This window comes from Lemur catta, chromosome 6 (assembly GCF_020740605.2).
Source record: "Lemur catta isolate mLemCat1 chromosome 6, mLemCat1.pri, whole genome shotgun sequence".
In the NCBI taxonomy this organism is placed as follows: domain Eukaryota; kingdom Metazoa; phylum Chordata; class Mammalia; order Primates; family Lemuridae; genus Lemur; species Lemur catta.
The window spans coordinates 75472643-75489845 of NC_059133.1; the positions used below are offsets into that span (position 1 = coordinate 75472643).

The window sequence follows — 17203 nt, forward strand, 5'->3', positions numbered from 1 at the left end:
GAGGGCCAGTGGAATAGAGTGTCTGGAACCAAGAGCCAGGAGGCAGGGAGAGTGGGGTAATACATTCCCAACCTCGCTGCTCTCTGATCTTGAGCACTCCAAACTCAAAAGTTCTCAACCCTTCCACTATGACAGAATCTTTACAACTCTGGGTCGTGATGTATTACTGGTCATATATCAGTTTAGTGACTTGGAATCAGCATTTTAAAAAATGACATACAACAAACTATCAGAGTGCACCTCAGCATGTTTCCATCCTACAGACCACAATGAATGTATTTCTTACTTTGAAATACACTGCCCGATACCATATTGCCCTCCTGTATCTTAATTCAGCCTCACAGGAATGTGCCCTAAATTCCCAAACACAGAAAGGGCCACGGTCATGGGAAGACTGTCACAAACAGAAAATGTTTTAAGCGTTTGGTTGCAGTTGACAGGATTCAGCCCATGTTTCCAAAGTGCTGCCTGTCAGCGAACAGGTTGTTCAGCAACAGGAGCAGATTAAGGCCAGGAAGCGGAGAAGACGTGAGCAGCAGCACCCAGCTGGCATCTTCGCAGGCGAACATCTTTGCGTTCTCCGCAATCCCAGTAGTTTAGTCAAAGTATTTTCTTTACAAGACTCTAGAAAAGATTATGGGCTTTGTAACTGGACAGACTTCACTTTTTCTTGTTATGGGCCACTTTTTTAAATGGATTTAGGACCTTGAGAGTTAACCTCTTTGATTTGTCAAATAGAAACCTCTTAGAGTCGTGGAAGAGATATGTAAATGCCACTAATAGATGTGAAGCATCTGGCCAGGCATATGAGTACAATAATGGTGATTCCACTTTGTACTGTTATAATCCCACATTGGGTTTTAAGTATAAATGGTTATTATATGTGAATGCACTTTCCTTACTGCAACCAGTAACCTAATTATTATAATACTATAAGGAATTGTTATATGAATGACTTTTTAAATCATAGGTAAAGCTAACACTCAAGTGAATCCCAAAGTAAATTCCACCCAAGTCCTCTCTGTGCAGAGGAAGCAGCTAGGGAGGGGCTGGAGCAAGTAAGGGCTTAGAGCAAGGGTTAGAGGAGAGGATTGATGTGAGTTTTACACCAGAGTCCCGAACTATGGTGGTACTATGAAAGTAATTAAACCTGCTCTGTAGCCTTACCCACCACACCTCACCCTACCCACCTCCCACCAAAATACACTTTATACTTTTGAGTGCCAGACTTATTTCAAAGACACTGGTTGTTTGCAAATCAAACTTTAAGTATGACTTTATTATTCTCTCCTCCCATTTTTATTACTGAAAAAATGAAGACAAGCTTATAAGTTTGAAATACAGCCAGGGTCTTTTTTTCTGTCCACAATTGTGACACTAATATGCTTTAACCCTGGTAATCACTTTCAATCAATGACAAAAGAAAAAAAATGTCCCACAGTGGAATGATGCAAGTAGATGAGCTTATTAGAATAAAATTTCTTTTCATCTTATAGGCCAGTCACATCACACATGTCTAGTTCAGAGGATGCTAATATAAACCTGGCCCACCTCTCTTAGCCCATTTTTCTTACTCAGACAGTTCCCAAGCAACTCTTTGATAGAGACACAATCTTCAGTTTCCAGGACAAACTGAGCCACAGCCTTCCCTCCTGGCAGATGGTTCCTCACCGTCTGACTTTTGACACTGTCCAGGACAACTCCTCTGATGTCTTTAGGCTTTCCCGGCACACCAAAGATGATAAACAGGCCCAGACAATCCTCTCCTATCAAGCTACAGAATTCTTCCAGCTTATCAAATCTACTTTCCTTCCAGGAAGACTGCTTTACCCTTGGCTCTGGGTTGGAGAGGTCACAAGACTTAGAGTCCACGAGAGGAAGCGAAGACATCTGCAGAGTCTGCACTGCCAGCTGAAGCTTTATTTGCTTATCAGATCCCCAAAAGGTCCAAATCCAGTCTGCTCCAAACAGTAAGGCTTGGTTCTTGGTCATCTTCGTGGTGGTAAGCCACTCATCCACTCCCTTTTCTTGGCAGAAAGTGATGAAGTGGATTAAGAAGATCTCATTCAGAGTATTTGCGGCTGGGCAGAGTTTGCTCAGAGGATATTCAAATCCAAGATACTCCTTCAGTTTCTGAGCTGCGTGGACTATGGCTCCACTGACCACCTCACAGATGCTGACGACCTCATTGCTGTCCTTCAGAGCCAATTGTTGTGATGCTTTTTGCCCCATTTTCTCTGCACCCAATTAATACTGTACCCAAATATCAAACATGTGAACTTGGTTCAGAATTAGCTTTTTCAAAGCAAAAGTTCTGCCATGAAGTCACATTTATTAATACGGTCCCAGTTTTCTAACTCTACAGCTGACCTGGTGTAGCTGAGCATATATACATGCAGCTAAGCAAACATATTAGGTGTCCCTGTTTGTCAACTGGGTGTGTTGTATTCATAGATTCCTGCTGGCTTAGAGATATTAAATTTCACACAAAACATCTGTTCTATCTAGGTTATAGTCCCTACTTTTAATCTTTGGTAATCTCTTCCAAGAGATGTTTCCTTTTTCCCAATTTTAGTTAAATTAAATATAGTGTGCTGGTTCTTTAAAGACCCATACACCTCTTTCTACAATTGCTTTCTTCAGATTTGTAGAGGTGAATCATTTGTTTACTTTCCCTGTAGCCCTTGTGCCATGATTCCTTAATTCCCCAGCTCAGCTGCCCATTTCCTTTCCTATAAAAGTTTCTCAAAGAAAGCCCTCAAACTCTATCTATTGATACATGTTATAAACCCTACTCAAATGAATCTATGGCCACTTATAAATTATAAAGAGTCTGTGTTATTGTCTCCTATAACAGAAACAAAGGAAAACGAAGTAACCACAATAAAAATGAGGCAATTTTATCAGTTGACTTTATTTCCTTTCATATGGTAATCCCAGCAGTATATGATATTTTGTAGATAAAATACATCATCAATTTTTTAACCTTATTACAGATCATCAGTTATGTTATATTGTCCGGAATAAAAAATATTTGGCATCTGTAACAGTCTCCTGGTATTTGCAATCAGGTTCTAACAACAAATTGACATATAGTCATATTAAAATAAAACCCAAATACAGTAAGAGGCCAATACAGTTACCAAATGGTAGGATTCAAAGAAAATTATTATTATAGCATCAAATCATTTTAGTTATGAATAAATAGTAATCTAGTATTAGAAGTTCCTTGATGAATAGCTTGGTAACTTGCTGGTAACTTAAAAGATAATACCACTGATATTCAAATATAGTTTAAAACCAAGTCCACTGGCATATCCTGAACTGCCCACTTCCATTCTAATTGGTGAAAACCTGTCTTTTCCAGAGTTGGCTACCATGAGTAATTATGTAGCACTGAATAAAAAACAGAATATTTTTTCTAATATTCCTAAAAAAACATTAAACAGTAAGTTTTTTTGTTGCAGCTTTCTGTTTTCTTTACAAAGAATTTTTGGGCCCATTGCTAGCTCCAGGAAAACATGACCTATATTTTATCATCGCAAAATAGCCATTATAAAACTAATTTTGCAGCCTCAGGTTTTTTTTTTTTTTTTTGAGACAGAGTCTCACTCTGTTGCCCGGGCTAGAGTGAGTGCCGTGGCGTCAGCCTAGCTCACAGCAACCTCCAACTCCTGGGCTTAAGCGATCCTCCTGCCTCAGCCTCCCGAGTAGCTGGGACTACAGGCATGCGCCACCATGCCCGGCTAATTTTTTCTATATATACTTTTAGTTGTCCAGACAATTTATTTCTATTTTTAGTAGAGACAAGGTCTCACTCAGGCTGGTCTCGAACTCCTGACCTCAAGCGATCCACCGGCCTCGGCCTCCCAGAGGGCTAGGATTACAGGCGTGAGCCACCGCGCCCGGCCTTGCAGGCTCAGTTTTTTTGAATGCTGAAACAAAATGTTCAGACAAATATTCAGCTTTTTAAAAAGCTCCATTCATTGAAAGCCTGAGAAATATACAATATGTTTAGGCAGACTGTTAGTATTTTGATGTGATGATGTATTTAAAAAAGGAGAAAAATAAGAAACTTAACACTGTAAAGGCTTTTGTTTTGTTTTTGGATTCTTCAGAAATTATTTCTACAAATTTTGTGGGGGAAGGGCTTCTGGATGTATTCAAGTTAATAGTATACTTATATTAATGTCCCTCGAGTTCTTCCTTATGAGGTAAAAGGATCCAAGATTAACGCTGATATTCTTAAACTGTCCAACAACTTTGTCGTGCATCATCAAAAAGGGGTTATTTCTTATATATTAATTTAGCCTCAATGATCAACATTGTTAAAATTCAGTTGTGGTGAAAGAAAGACCATTCTGACCTCTTCAGGAACCAGCTGGCATATGGAAATTTTGATCACCATATTTTTTTAAAAATGTGACCTCTTCACCATCTTCCTTATGTCACAAAATAAAAGTTCTATTTTCTATGTACTGTATATATACATATATTTAGAAAAATATAGAAAAAGACAGTAAGAGGCAAGTAGAGGTATGGCTGGCATTTAGTGTGTGCACTGAATGCTTTTTAAAGGAATTCCACGTACTCATTTCGAAAGCACACAACGTCCTACTTAGATGGCTGCAGTGAACACGGATGTGACAAAATCACATTGGTTTTGGTTCCTGCTCCCCAAATCCTCCGTACTGTGGGTATGAATGAAAACACTGTGGTAAAGGACTCATCTTAAATGCAACACTTTAAATAAAATATATCACATATTTTTACATTAAATAGAGGAAAAACAATTATACTCTCATTTGCCAGTGTCTCATTTTGCGTGGCACCTTCAGAATTGGCACGTCTCCCCTGCTTCTCAGTAAGCAGAAGCTGGATGGATAAACAATATACAGACTGTTGCTTGTATATATACTGTGAGAGTTTGGAGAAGAAAGTGGAGGAAAGACTAAGAGCTCCTCATGTTCACCCAGGTGCTAGGGTCAAACATTTGAGTCTTCGTCTGTGATGCTGGCACTGGGGGAACGGGCAGCAAAGTCTTTAAACATGTCGTCTTCTTTTAACATGTGCTGGAAAACAAGGAGACAGGGAGTCACACACTGAGAACCAAGAGCTCAGAACTATGCATTCTCCAAAATGCACGCAGTCCTTTGGGGTTATTCTGAAAGACATTTTTAAAATAACATTTTCAATTCATTTTACTAACTTACCGTCAGATTGTTGATGCCTTCAGAGAATGCACCTATCTGTCTCACTGTCCCTTCTGAATCTTCCATCTGCAAAGAACAAACCACAACATGACATATTCATTTTCATAATTTCAGGGAGAGCGCAGCAAAATGAACAAAAGTCCAAGAAGAAATAATGGAAATGGTACTGAATGAGGTAGGAGCAACAGAACACTTTTGATGATAATCTCTTCTTGTTAATGCCGTTGGAAGTGAAAAATAAGAAACATTTATTTTACTGACACATCTAGTCTAATGACTTTGGTAACAGTACCAAAGCTCTATGCAGTCCTGTGACTTTACTCTGAAAAGATTAGATAGTATGACCTGTCTATTCCTGACTTGTTTTAATACATAGATTTCCCTAATACTGAGATGGTATAAGATAGGTAAATAGCACAGGCTTTGGAGCCAGCCTGACAGGTTGGAGACCTTGGGCAAGTCACTTATTTCTTCATGCCTCAGTTTTCTTATCTTTAAAATGAGGATAACAATACTCCCTATGTCTTAAGATTACCATGAACATTAATATTAACATATAGTAAGTGCTTAGGATAGTACCGGAATGTAGTAAGTGATCTGAAAGTGTTCATTATTATTTTATTATCTTCATGTTTAGTTATTTGAAGAAAACATCTTTGATTAGCAGACACAGTGCACAAAGTTTCCATTTAGTGTTTGAGTGCTGGAAGCACATTCAAAGAGGCATATAGGCTTGTATTTACCTGCTCTAATCGGTCCAAATCATCTTCATCATATAGGCGCATGTCCAAACCAGCTTTAAATCCTTTCTTAGATGCGCTTCCTGATGCCTGTCCCAATTCCATTGGACAAACATATTCTTCACCATCTTCTTGTTTCTTCTTTCTCAGATTCCCAAAATTGCTGAAGGTAAGTTTCTTTGGCTTTAAAAGAAAAGCAAACAAAAACATCCAGGGATTTTAATAAAATTCATATGACAAAGGATAGATAACATGTAATTTTTTTGTACCTCCCCTCCCCTACATGTATAATTATTCACTCTGTAATATAGAGAAAAGCAATTGGATGAGTTAATTCGTATAATAAAAACAACAGCATCCTAGCCATATAAGTGATGCATTAAAATATGCTAAATGATCCTTGTTCCAAATCTCAGAAGATTAACCTTATTCTTATCCACACCAACTAGCTGGATAGTCATTCTGATAAACGAAATATGCCAAGAATCTTAGTTTTGATTAGACAGGACTTAAAGCAATGAGATTTCTCAGGGCTGAATACAATTTTGCAAGATTTTCCAATCTAAGATCAGCAAAAGGAAAGGGTCCTTACCATATTTTCTCTCTGGGTGAGGCTATGCTTATCTTGTATGCCTGTTTTGCTTCCATACAGTACTAGTGCCTGCTAAAAGAATTCTCACTCTTTGGAGAGAAAACTCCAGTGATGCTTAAAAGAGAAATTCCATCTTAGTCAATATCCATTGACTAAGATTATCCTGTCCCTGAGATTATCCTGTTAAGGAAATGGTGATCAGGCTAATGACTGAGATTTAACAGACTCTTGCTGAGGTTTCAAACCTGGCAGCTCTCTTAAAGGAGAAAAGGATCCAAAGACAAGATTCTCAGGCAGATAGAGGGGCTTAAAAAAAAAGAAACTAGTACATATATCTGGAGGAGCTGTAAATCCTATCTCCACATTAAGTTCGCTGAGATAACATGTAGGAATGATTTCAAAGAAGAAATAACAGTCTGAATTTGGTAAGATCCACAAATCCAGGTAAATTAGGAAATATCCAGTCTCTGCTGATCATCCTTCAACCATTTCTTAAGTGTCTTTTCCTGACTTGAAATGCTGGTCAATTATAAGCCAGACAAGCTGAATCTGTGCAAGGAGAAATCTTCCTCTTATATTTGACTTATCAGTAGGGAAACAGGACAACTGCAGTATCTGGACCCAAGTCATTGCTTTCTGCATTAGCAATACATGGATCACAGAAACCAACATCATGCCCTTCATTACTATTAACCCTAATAAAATAAATGACTTAGCAGAAACCTTCAAAATGCATTTTCGCAATTACTCTTAAAGATACATATACCTTCAACTTATCTATAACACTTAGTAAACCTCAGAAGATAGAATAACCAGGTAATGGTCAAAACTGAGTCATTGTTTCAGGCAATTACTAAACGGTATGGGCTTGAACCAACCTTCACTTTGGCAGTAGCTGTTAGTAGTACATAGTCTGGTAACTCCATGGCATCTCGCTTCTGGCGTTGGGCCTCAGTACCGATCAGAAGGTTGAAATGAGTGGCTAAATGCCTTCGCAACAAAGTCTTATTTGGTGGGATGTTCAATAACTGAGCCATTGTTTCTACATTAAAACGAGGTTCTAGAACCTATAAAAGAAAAAAAAATTCAGATTGTTAAAAGGCACCATAGGTCATATGTGTTTGTATTGTGCTGTACAATTAGTAAAGCTCTTTCATTTCGATTATCTCCAATGACCCTGTCAACAGCCCAGTGAGGTAGTCAGGGTATGGACTATGACCTTTAATTTACATATCTTTTCTTCATTTTGCCTGAGTTAATAAGTGGTAGAGCTGGTCTTGAAATCCAGGCTTCAGGCATTACAACGTCAGTGCTTCTGTCTCTCTGGGGTGCTGCGTTTGGAAGCCAGCTCCTTATGCAAGCAACATCAATACGCAGAAATACAATCTGTATCTTTGCAGGGGTTTTAAAACATGATCGTATGAGACACAGTGGCTACATGTTATTCAGCAAGAAAGACGACAAAAGAGAACTGGGCTTAAATGCAATCTAGAGTTATGTGCCATAAATAAAAATACTCTGAAAGGAAAGATCCCCTAGAAATAATGCAGGAGGGGTTGGGCCAGATGATTTTAGGATCATGACATGCAAACTGGTAATATCCTACACATTAGACCAAAGGAAACAAAATGAATCATTATTAAATTGAAACAGAGTTTTACCATGAGCCCACCATGGACACCACTGCCTCTGAGGTTGGGGGCGTATTCGGCCAAGTCCACGGAGCGTAGCCACTCCATCACTCGATGGTTGGTCCACTGCTGAACCTCTGATGGGGCGATGCTATTCTATGGGAACAAACAGCCACCAAGAGCATAAGTTTTTGACCACAGGATCCTAAATATTAAGCTGCATGTTCTGTCTAAAAGGTCTGCCCCATGGAGCACAGTGACTCGACATCTCACTCAGTGCTTAAAGGAAGGAGAAAAAGTGTTTGCTAATTTGAATTCTCTTTTAAAGATTTCATGTCACAAGGTTTCAAGCTTTCCTTCACACTAATAAACTATTGCTTTAGGAAAGGAACTCATTACTGTGATATTTATGTCTGTGGATTAAGGAGGCAGGAAAAAAAATGCACCCAAGGAAAAGAGGAAGCACCACTGAAAAACCATCTTTGGCTTTAGTTGCACAAGTGGCACCACCACGCGGGAGTGGGGAGGAAGGAGTACAGAAAAACAAAGTCTAAGAATAAATGCGGCTGGATTGGAGGCTGCGAGGCCAGCTTCTCCTGCAGGCTCCAAGAAGAAACAGGTCTGAATTTGACACACATGGACAGACACATGTGTGGAAGTGCAGCCTGTAAGCCTCGATCTTAAATGCTACCTCGTCAGATGGGCGCCTCCGGAGACAGTTTGGTTCAAAGTTATTGATCCTCAGGACCTGGATGGCCCTTTTGATGCTGAGCTGGTGTAGCACACTCACCACCTTCAAAGACAGCAGGTCATCCTGTAAAAAAGAACAGAGGGAGGAGCTCATTGTGCCGGCCTATGGCAGGGGACTTTCTTAGGGAATCCCAGAAAACTGCAATAGAAGTAGAAGAGCCCCTCAAACCAACATGCCCCAAGGGCTTGTCTGTATTTTCAAAGCTTTTATTTAGTAACAGAACCCTTTTTCCTGTTCTGAACAAAATCCTCTCCAGCACCCCAAATGAATGCTGTTCCCAATGAAGCTGACTCCCAGTGGTTTCTCTCTCCTCCAGACACGCTCTGGAATTCCTATGTTTCCTCCTGAGCTTTGAGGAGCTTTGAGAACTTTATCTGCAGATAAAGCACATCCTTGGGCACTGGACAAACTGCCCTCTCTTTTTCCTTTCAGCAGACAGGTGAGAGCAAGCAATGCCCATTGGTGATCAAGGCTTGGTTTTTCTGAACTAAGGCACATCATAGTTTTGGGGAAAATCACAATAGTTGCTCTTATTATACTATTCTCTGGCCCTAAAAATTCTCTAGTTCTAGAGTATCATGCTTTATCTAGCAGACATTGTGAACAATTTTGGAAAAACTATGTCAATCAGTGCAAAGGTTTTGGTGAGAGTTAAGGAGGAGAAGAGAAATGAAGTTATACTTATCACATATATGAGCAATTAACCCTGAAAAACTTTCACCAGTCTGTGGCTATTGGGAACATTTTCAAATACACCAAACACACCAAAACAAATTGTTTCAGAAGAAGGTGATTTGGGGTCCTGTGTCAAGATAAGCACCAGTCTACTTCTAAATGCACCCAGAAAATAAACAAGGAAAACAACCATTTTAGACACACCTTACTGATAACACATTTCTTATGAAAAATAAAAAGGAAGGCCGGGCGTGGTGGCTCACGCCTGTAATCCTAGCACTCTGGGAGGCCGAGGCGGGTGGATCGCTCGAGGTCAGGAGTTCGAGACCAGCATGAGCAAGAGCAAGACCCCGTCTCTACTAAAAATAGAAAGAAATTAGCTGCCCAACTAAAAATATATATAGAAAAAATTAGCCGGCCATGGTGGCGCATGCCTGTAGTCCCAGCTACTCGGGAGGCTGAGGCAGGAGGATCGCTTAAGCCCAGGAGTTTGAGGTTGCTGTGAGCTAGGCTGACGCCATGGCACTCACTCTAGCCCAGGCAACAAAGCGAGACTCTGTCTCAAAAATAAATAAATAAATAAATAAAACAAATAAAAAGGAAAAAGTCTACCACAGAAATACATTTAAAATAAAAATATTAGACGATCAGTTTAATTTTTTTTTTTTTTTTTTTGAGGCAGAGTCTTGCTCTGTTGCCCCAGGTAGAGTGCAGTGGCATTATAGTTCACTGCAACCTAAAACTCCTGGGCTCAAGCAATCCTTCTGCTTCAGCCTTTTAAGTAGCTGGGACTATGGTACTATAGGCACTTGCCACCATGCCACTGGCTAATTTTTCTGTTTTTAGTAGAGATGCTGTGTTACTCTAGCTCAGGCTGGTCTCAAACTCCTGAGCTCAAGCGTTCCTCCCACCCTGGCCTCCCAGAGTGCTAGGATTATAGGCGTGAGCCACGGTGCCTGGCTCAGATTAAATTCTTGAGGCTACTAACTGAGCAAAAAGTATTTCCTAATTTTTTCTGGATTAATTTCTTAAAAGTAGTGTCTCATAAGTTAGGAAAGATATTTAGTATTTACTTTTTTTTTTTTTTTTTGAGGCAGGGTCTTGCTCGGTTTCTCAGGCCAGAGTGCAATGGCTTGATCATTAGCTCACTGCAGCCTCAAACTCCTAAGCTCAATCTTCCTGCCTCAGCCTCCTGAGTAGCTTCGACTACAGGTGGGTACTACCACAACTGCCTAATTTTTCTTATTTTTTGTAGAGGGGGCATCTCACTACATTGCCCAAGTTGGTCTTGAACACCTGGCCTCAAGCCATCTTCCCATCTTGTTCTCCCCTAAAGGGCTGAGATTACTGGCATGAGCCACTGTACCTGGCCAATATTTAATATATTTTAATCTAAGATTGGGATATCCATTGCAAACATTTCAGTGTAAACTATTTTCATCTAACTAAAGTCTATCAGACTAAAAAAATGTATAACGTTTATAATGTAACCAAAATGTTAATTATTTTTGAAATTATTTTTTAAAGGATCTTAAAAGGAAAGACTGTTTTCTTTTAAATCAAAACAGAATTTTTTGTGATTTTTTTTGAAATTTTTGGATTTTCAAAAACTTTTTATTTTTAAATAATTTTAGATTTATGGAAGAGTTGACAGAGATAGTATTCTATATACCTGTTACCCGGCTTACCGTAACATTAACATTTTATATAAGCATGATACATGAATCAAAACTAAGAAATTAATATACACAATAGTACAATCAACTAAACGACACACTTTATTCAGATTTCACCAGTTTTTCCAATACAGTCCTTTTTCTGCTCTAGGATGCAATCCAGGATATCACATTAAAGCAGACTTTTTGTGACCTAGAACTTCTGGGGTTAAATTTCCCAAAGTAAGTTACTCTTTTATAGCCATTAAAGTTATACATATGCTTCTTATAATTTTAAGCCTGCATTCGCTCACATTCCCAGGAGAATATATTCACAGTCAGATTGGTAGGCAAATATTTACTGAATTTGTTCCAGGCAGAACAGGGAGCTATTAAAAGCAGGGATCTGGAAACAGCCTGAGTTCAATGGCTTTCTGTCACTTTCCAACTTTGGAAACTTGGCCACCAAGTTACCCAATCTCTCGATTCCTTTGTTTACGCATCCAAAAAAATGAGGGTTATAATGGTAATAACTCAATTAATAATTGACTATGGAGTAAAATGCTTAAAAGAGTGCCTGACACAGAGTAAATGTGCAACATTCTACACATATGCAGGTTTCCATGATGGGCCCACCAAGGTAAGGACTTGGGCTCAATGATAGAGAAGAAAACAAATCTCATGAGCTGAACTCCAAATTTCGCTGATATTGAGAAATTCCTACTTACCCTGGCAGTTCAAAACTTTCCATTTATTTAAAGAAGATACTTGTGGTAGTTGGGTCCATAGCCTAGTTTGCAAAAGGCTATCTAAATAAAAATAACTTAAATACAACACTAATATCATGGAATCTAAAGCAAAGTTCTGCTGGAACCCATCTCTCCCACTGTTATAAAGTAGGGAATAGTCCTCCTACTCAGTGGCTGGTAGGCTAGAAATGGACAATAAGGAAGGAACCAGAGTGAGTCCAGCCTTCTTCCCTCCTTCTTTACCCCCAGTAACTTCTGCCCTAGCAGAACTGGGCTGAAGGGAGAAGGATCAGAAGTTTTCACCTAACCATTGTCCAAAGCGGAGGGGAAGGGAGAAAAGAGAAGACAAGTCCCTGTGGATGTCAGGTCAAAGAGCAGCCTCTTCTGAGTGGTCACTGCACACACACAAGTTAGAAACGGCCAGGGCTTCAACACTATACATTCTCTCTATTTTTAAATATGTTTATGAGATATAATTCACATACCATAAAAGGCACTCATTCAAAGTATATACTTCAAAAAAAAGGCACACACAAGACAAAGTGTACACTCCAATGTTTACACTGTTGAATATACATAAAATTAACTTTCTGGAGAGCTTGGTTTCAATTAGGTTTCACTTAGATTAAATTAGGGTTTCAAATTATCCCAAGGCCATTGCAATCACCAAATGTTACAATTTAAGCTTCACAGGAAATATTCGCACCTCTCTCTTCAGCAACACCTTCAAACTCTGGTGGAATCATTGTGAAAACATTATATTTTGCTTATATTATTTCTGTGTTTTTCAGAGAAAAAAAGTTTTACTCCCCCAAGCCCCTCAAGGGGAATCACTTACAACAGTCATGTAATGGAGCATTCGACCATCTACCCGTCCTTCATCAAACTGAGTCTTGTACTGGGGGAGGCCAATGTCATCCAGCCATCCTGAGAGAGAGAAAACAGGGTCGTTACCAGGCCACCAAACACCTCTTCTTAGGATTAAAAAGAAGATGCAGCTATCTATAATATTATTTTTTAAAAAACAATAAAACTTCTTACTAGTGACCCAGTTGAAATCTAGCTTCCCATGATTGGTTTCTTCTTCGGATCCCAGGGCTTGCAGTGCCAGCTGGAGTTTCTTTCGATGAAGGGAATGCTTGATTCCAAGTTCCTAAAACAATGAACAGAAACACTGAATTTATAATGCTTCCTATACAGGCTGGATGGCACTGACAAAGAATGCAAATCACTCCAAAATAAAGCTAACATTAAAGACCCAGTTCTTCATTAAATCAGAATAGTAACTTGGGCCAGTAAAATGTTGAACAAAGGGTCGCCAGAAAGCGAAGACCACCACAATTAGTTTAGTGTTGTGGTAGGCATTCCCTAGTGACTCCTTTTCTTTGTAAGACCGGATCTGTAGCATGCGTAATAGGAATTTTACTCTGATTTTGTACAAAATGTTAAATAAAATGTTAAATAACCGGACATAAAATGTAGGGTGCTTTTTGATCCTTTTGCGAAGTAAAGTTGGATTGCATCTATTAGATTGAGAAGATAGGCCATCGATAAAGGCACAACATGATTTTGAGAAATATGAGCTTAACGCTCATTATTATGCCTATATAATTATTTTTCATTAAAACACCCAGTGGGTTAAGTGTTCCATCAAGACCAGGTACTTCCTTTTAAGTCCATGATATAAAACAAGCACGGAGCAGTTTGAAAACCCAAACTTTTTCAAGAGGACTTACTGGCTTCACCCACATCCCTTTCTGGAGTATAAAACAATCCTACATTCATATTCGCTTCCCCTCAGTATCCACTTTGTAAACAAAATAGTGAAGCAGTCACCTTCTCTAGATCTTGTTGAGAAGCCTGCAAAAGCGTTTGGCCAGATGTAATCCAGTGCTTGCCAGAATTCAGGTAGAAGCCCAAGCCCTGTTCCACGAGCCAACTGCACACTTGTTCCTTGGTCCATTTGGCAAATGGCATATCCAAGTCACTGTGGGAAAATGAATAACTGCATGAAAAACAATCCAAAGCCAGTCCTTTGGCTTTTCATCAGTTCTGAAAAACTGTACATTCCATAGATATGAAATTCCCTGATGATGCACATTTCACCATGAAAAGCTTAATTTTTAGTATATATTGGAGGAGGAAGTGGTACTGGAATTGAAAGTTACCTTCTAAGACCACTGTCTTCATATCAATGAAACCACAAAAGATTTAATGTGATACAGCAAGACCACGTTCTATAGAAAAAGACCAGGTTGAACCAATGTTGTTGGAAGATTGGATTCCCAAACAGGAAACTCAGACTGAAAGAAACTCAAGTCCAACTTGAATTAACTTTAGCAGAATTATGGTTTCTCTCCAGATGGTACCAGATGAGAAGAGGGCAATAAGCCACTGCTGAGTGTAGTTTGAAAGAGCAATCAAAGCAAAATTTCTGTTTTCGTCTACTGAGACACACAAATACTGTTTCTCTTTGAAAAAAAAAAAAAGGTGAACATGAACTTTTTTTTTTTAAACCAGCACAAGGAGGTCCCCTGATGTTGTGTTCTAAGAGAACATATGGCAAATGAGACTATTTGGTATTTGAAGAAGGACAAAGACAGTTTCCTCCTTGGTGAAACCTGTGTCCAGTGTTCTGCCCGTGTGGGAGGGACTGTGTTTAAAAGGTTTCTAGCCCATTGTACTTTTAAAAGATTTGCTATCAACACTTTGTACTTTATGGTTACCAACCCCACCCTTTTATGCTCAGTCAGTGTAGTAGCTATAAACCAGCCCTGAACTTTGATAAGACTGTGGAAGTTCTTAGAGTCTTGTGGGTTTTTTTTGTTTTTTTAGTAGAGACAAGGTCTTGCTCTGTTGCCCAGGCTGGAATGCAGTGGCACATTCAGAGCTTACTACAGCCTTGAACTCCCAGGCTCAAGCGTTCCTCCCACCTCAGTCTCCTGGGTAGCTGGGACTATAGGAGTACACCAACACGCTCAGCTAACTTTTCCTATTTTTTGTACAGACGGAGTCTGGCTAGTTGCTCAGCCTGGCCTCAAGTGGTCCTCTTGCCTTGGCCTCCCAAGGTGCTGGGATTACAGGCATGAGCCACCGTGCCCAGCTGTTCTTAGAGACTTAGTAGGTAAAACATTATGTAGTCTTGATAAATCTAAGAATTCTGATAGAATTTATGTCTTTAAGTGCTTTCACAGATTCCATCAAATACTAATGTTTACGGAGCAGTTATTGTTTGCCAGATATTTAACACATATTAACCCATTTAATCTGCACTAATCCCCTTTCGAGTAGGTACTAATTACTATGATAAGAAAACTAAGGCACAGAGCATGGAAGTCATTGCTCAAGGTCACCCAGCTGGTAGAAAATCATAAAGCCAGAAATCAAATCCAAGTTGTCTCCTTTTAGAACCTGCTCTTAACCACTATGCCATTCCCTCTTTCTAAAGCTATGCTGTAGAGTACTTATAATTCCTATCTATGTAAAATTTATGTCCAAGAACTGTTCTAATACAGATGCTGTTGACACTTTAGCTCTGGCTCCTCAGCTAGTTTGCATAGCCCTCACCTCGGTACAGTCATTCATCAACCACTGACAAATTGCACCACTCTATAGATGATGGACCCTTCCGCTAGGAATAGCATAAGCAATGACTCTGTTTAACCCAATGACGGTACGAACACTGCAGGAGCTCATGAGGCCTTGATGAATGGTGCAGATGCAAAAAGTCCATTAGTTCGGCTGTTCTTACCTGTTAGACTGTCCCAAGTCTCGAGACCAACCCAGTCGGGGCCCTGCAGTTGCCCTTGTCCCTCCTCTTTTGAATTCAGACTCAGACATGTCATCTGGGTTGAATGTCGTTGACTGACTTCTCCTAAGTCTGAAGAAGACACAACACAAATTGCCTTATTAGCCCTGAGGAGGGTTTAGACTTGCTAATCAGAACATTTTTAGCTGGCACATATATTTGAGCCTATCCTCTTTGTATGTCATTAACATAGACATTTGAGTTTAAACTTTAGCTGAGACCCAATGAGTTGACGAATCCCAAATCACAAACTTCCTTCCATAAGAGGAATACAAAAGTCTTACAATTCTATACCCATTTTCAGCCAGTTTTCCACTTATCCCTAACATATGAGCCACATATAAGACAAGGCCCACTCCACTTGTTTGCTGTTTTACTTACTTTCCAAAGAGTTTCATGATACCTCTGGATTTCTTTTTGGAATCCGGAGATGGTGGAGATATCTGGAAGGAACTGTTCCCCTGGGAACCTTTTGGCCGAGAAGACACACCTGCCAGATCTAGGTGCTCTGTCTCCTTTTCTGTTTCAGCTATTCCAAGAATAGAATAAAGACCTGATGAATTTTTAAATATGGTATGAACATGATTACATGTTAATCTTCTTGGTGTTAGCAACTGTTAAGAATTCTTCTTCTGCTGGTCTACAAATCAGTGATTTACAAAGGGCACCCTGTAAGTATTAAAAATGGAACACAAATGTATGTTCTACTCTACAGTTTATTGTGTGTAAAGTTAATAAACTCAAAATTCCAACTCCTTTGAAGATTAAAAGAGTGTGATAGGATTGCCATATTCTTTCCTCAAGTGATCTGAATTCATAATATTCATAAAATCAGACTCAACATTGCTACAGCACTTGGTACCGTTGATTACCTCCTGCATCCTTTAAAATCATCTCCTTTAGCTTCCTGTCATGACTGTCTCCTAAGATCTGTCAACTGACAGTTCCTTCTTTGCTGCAGCTGTCGTGTTTTCTTTCCCTCCTCCATTCTGCTCCAAGATTCTGTTCTAAGTTCACTCTGCAGGATCTCTTGACAAGCTCACTCAAATCTAAACTCAGAACTAAATAATGGCTTTACTCATTTGTAAGGACGTGACATTAAAACCCCTGGGCCTCAACTCTCTCTCCAGCCTCCATATCTGAATGTGTATATTCCCAATTCAGTGTGTCAGGGATATTTGGGACTCTACAAACCCATCCGATTTCCCTGAGAGTCTTTTCCTCTCATATTTTCTTACTTGATATTTAACTAACAGTCTCATTGTTGTTCTAGTTCAGACTATATGCCATTTTCTTCTTTTTTCTTAAGAGATGGAGTCTCACTCTGTCGGCCATGCTGGTCTCAAACTCCTAGCCTCAAACAATCCTCCTGCCTCAACCTCCCAAAAT

General features: G+C 39.5%; 2 protein-coding genes across 17 annotated transcripts in view; both read right to left on the reverse strand.

Moving 5' to 3' along the window:
• Window positions 1-1332: 1332 nt before the first annotated feature.
• Window positions 1333-2749, reverse strand: REP15 (RAB15 effector protein). Its single transcript, XM_045554126.1, has one exon. The coding sequence runs from the start codon at window positions 2230-2232 to the stop codon at window positions 1522-1524; it is 711 nt and encodes a 236-aa protein (XP_045410082.1). The 5' UTR covers window positions 2233-2749; the 3' UTR covers window positions 1333-1521.
• A 1977-nt stretch (window positions 2750-4726) lies between these two features.
• PPFIBP1 (PPFIA binding protein 1) overlaps window positions 4727-17203 on the reverse strand; it is a 159816-nt gene continuing 147339 nt past the window's right edge. For all 16 annotated transcript variants that reach the window (XM_045554136.1, XM_045554127.1, XM_045554128.1 and 13 more), the window contains 11 exons: window positions 16196-16343; window positions 15758-15886; window positions 13843-13993; window positions 13048-13159; window positions 12845-12933; window positions 8868-8990; window positions 8207-8332; window positions 7424-7612; window positions 5957-6136; window positions 5214-5279; window positions 4727-5072 (listed from right to left, as the gene is read on the reverse strand). In XM_045554136.1, the coding sequence (XP_045410092.1) occupies window positions 4986-5072; window positions 5214-5279; window positions 5957-6136; window positions 7424-7612; window positions 8207-8332; window positions 8868-8990; window positions 12845-12933; window positions 13048-13159; window positions 13843-13993; window positions 15758-15886; window positions 16196-16343 (1400 nt within the window). In that variant the 3' untranslated portion in view covers window positions 4727-4985. The remainder of the gene's footprint in view (window positions 5073-5213; window positions 5280-5956; window positions 6137-7423; window positions 7613-8206; window positions 8333-8867; window positions 8991-12844; window positions 12934-13047; window positions 13160-13842; window positions 13994-15757; window positions 15887-16195; window positions 16344-17203) is intronic.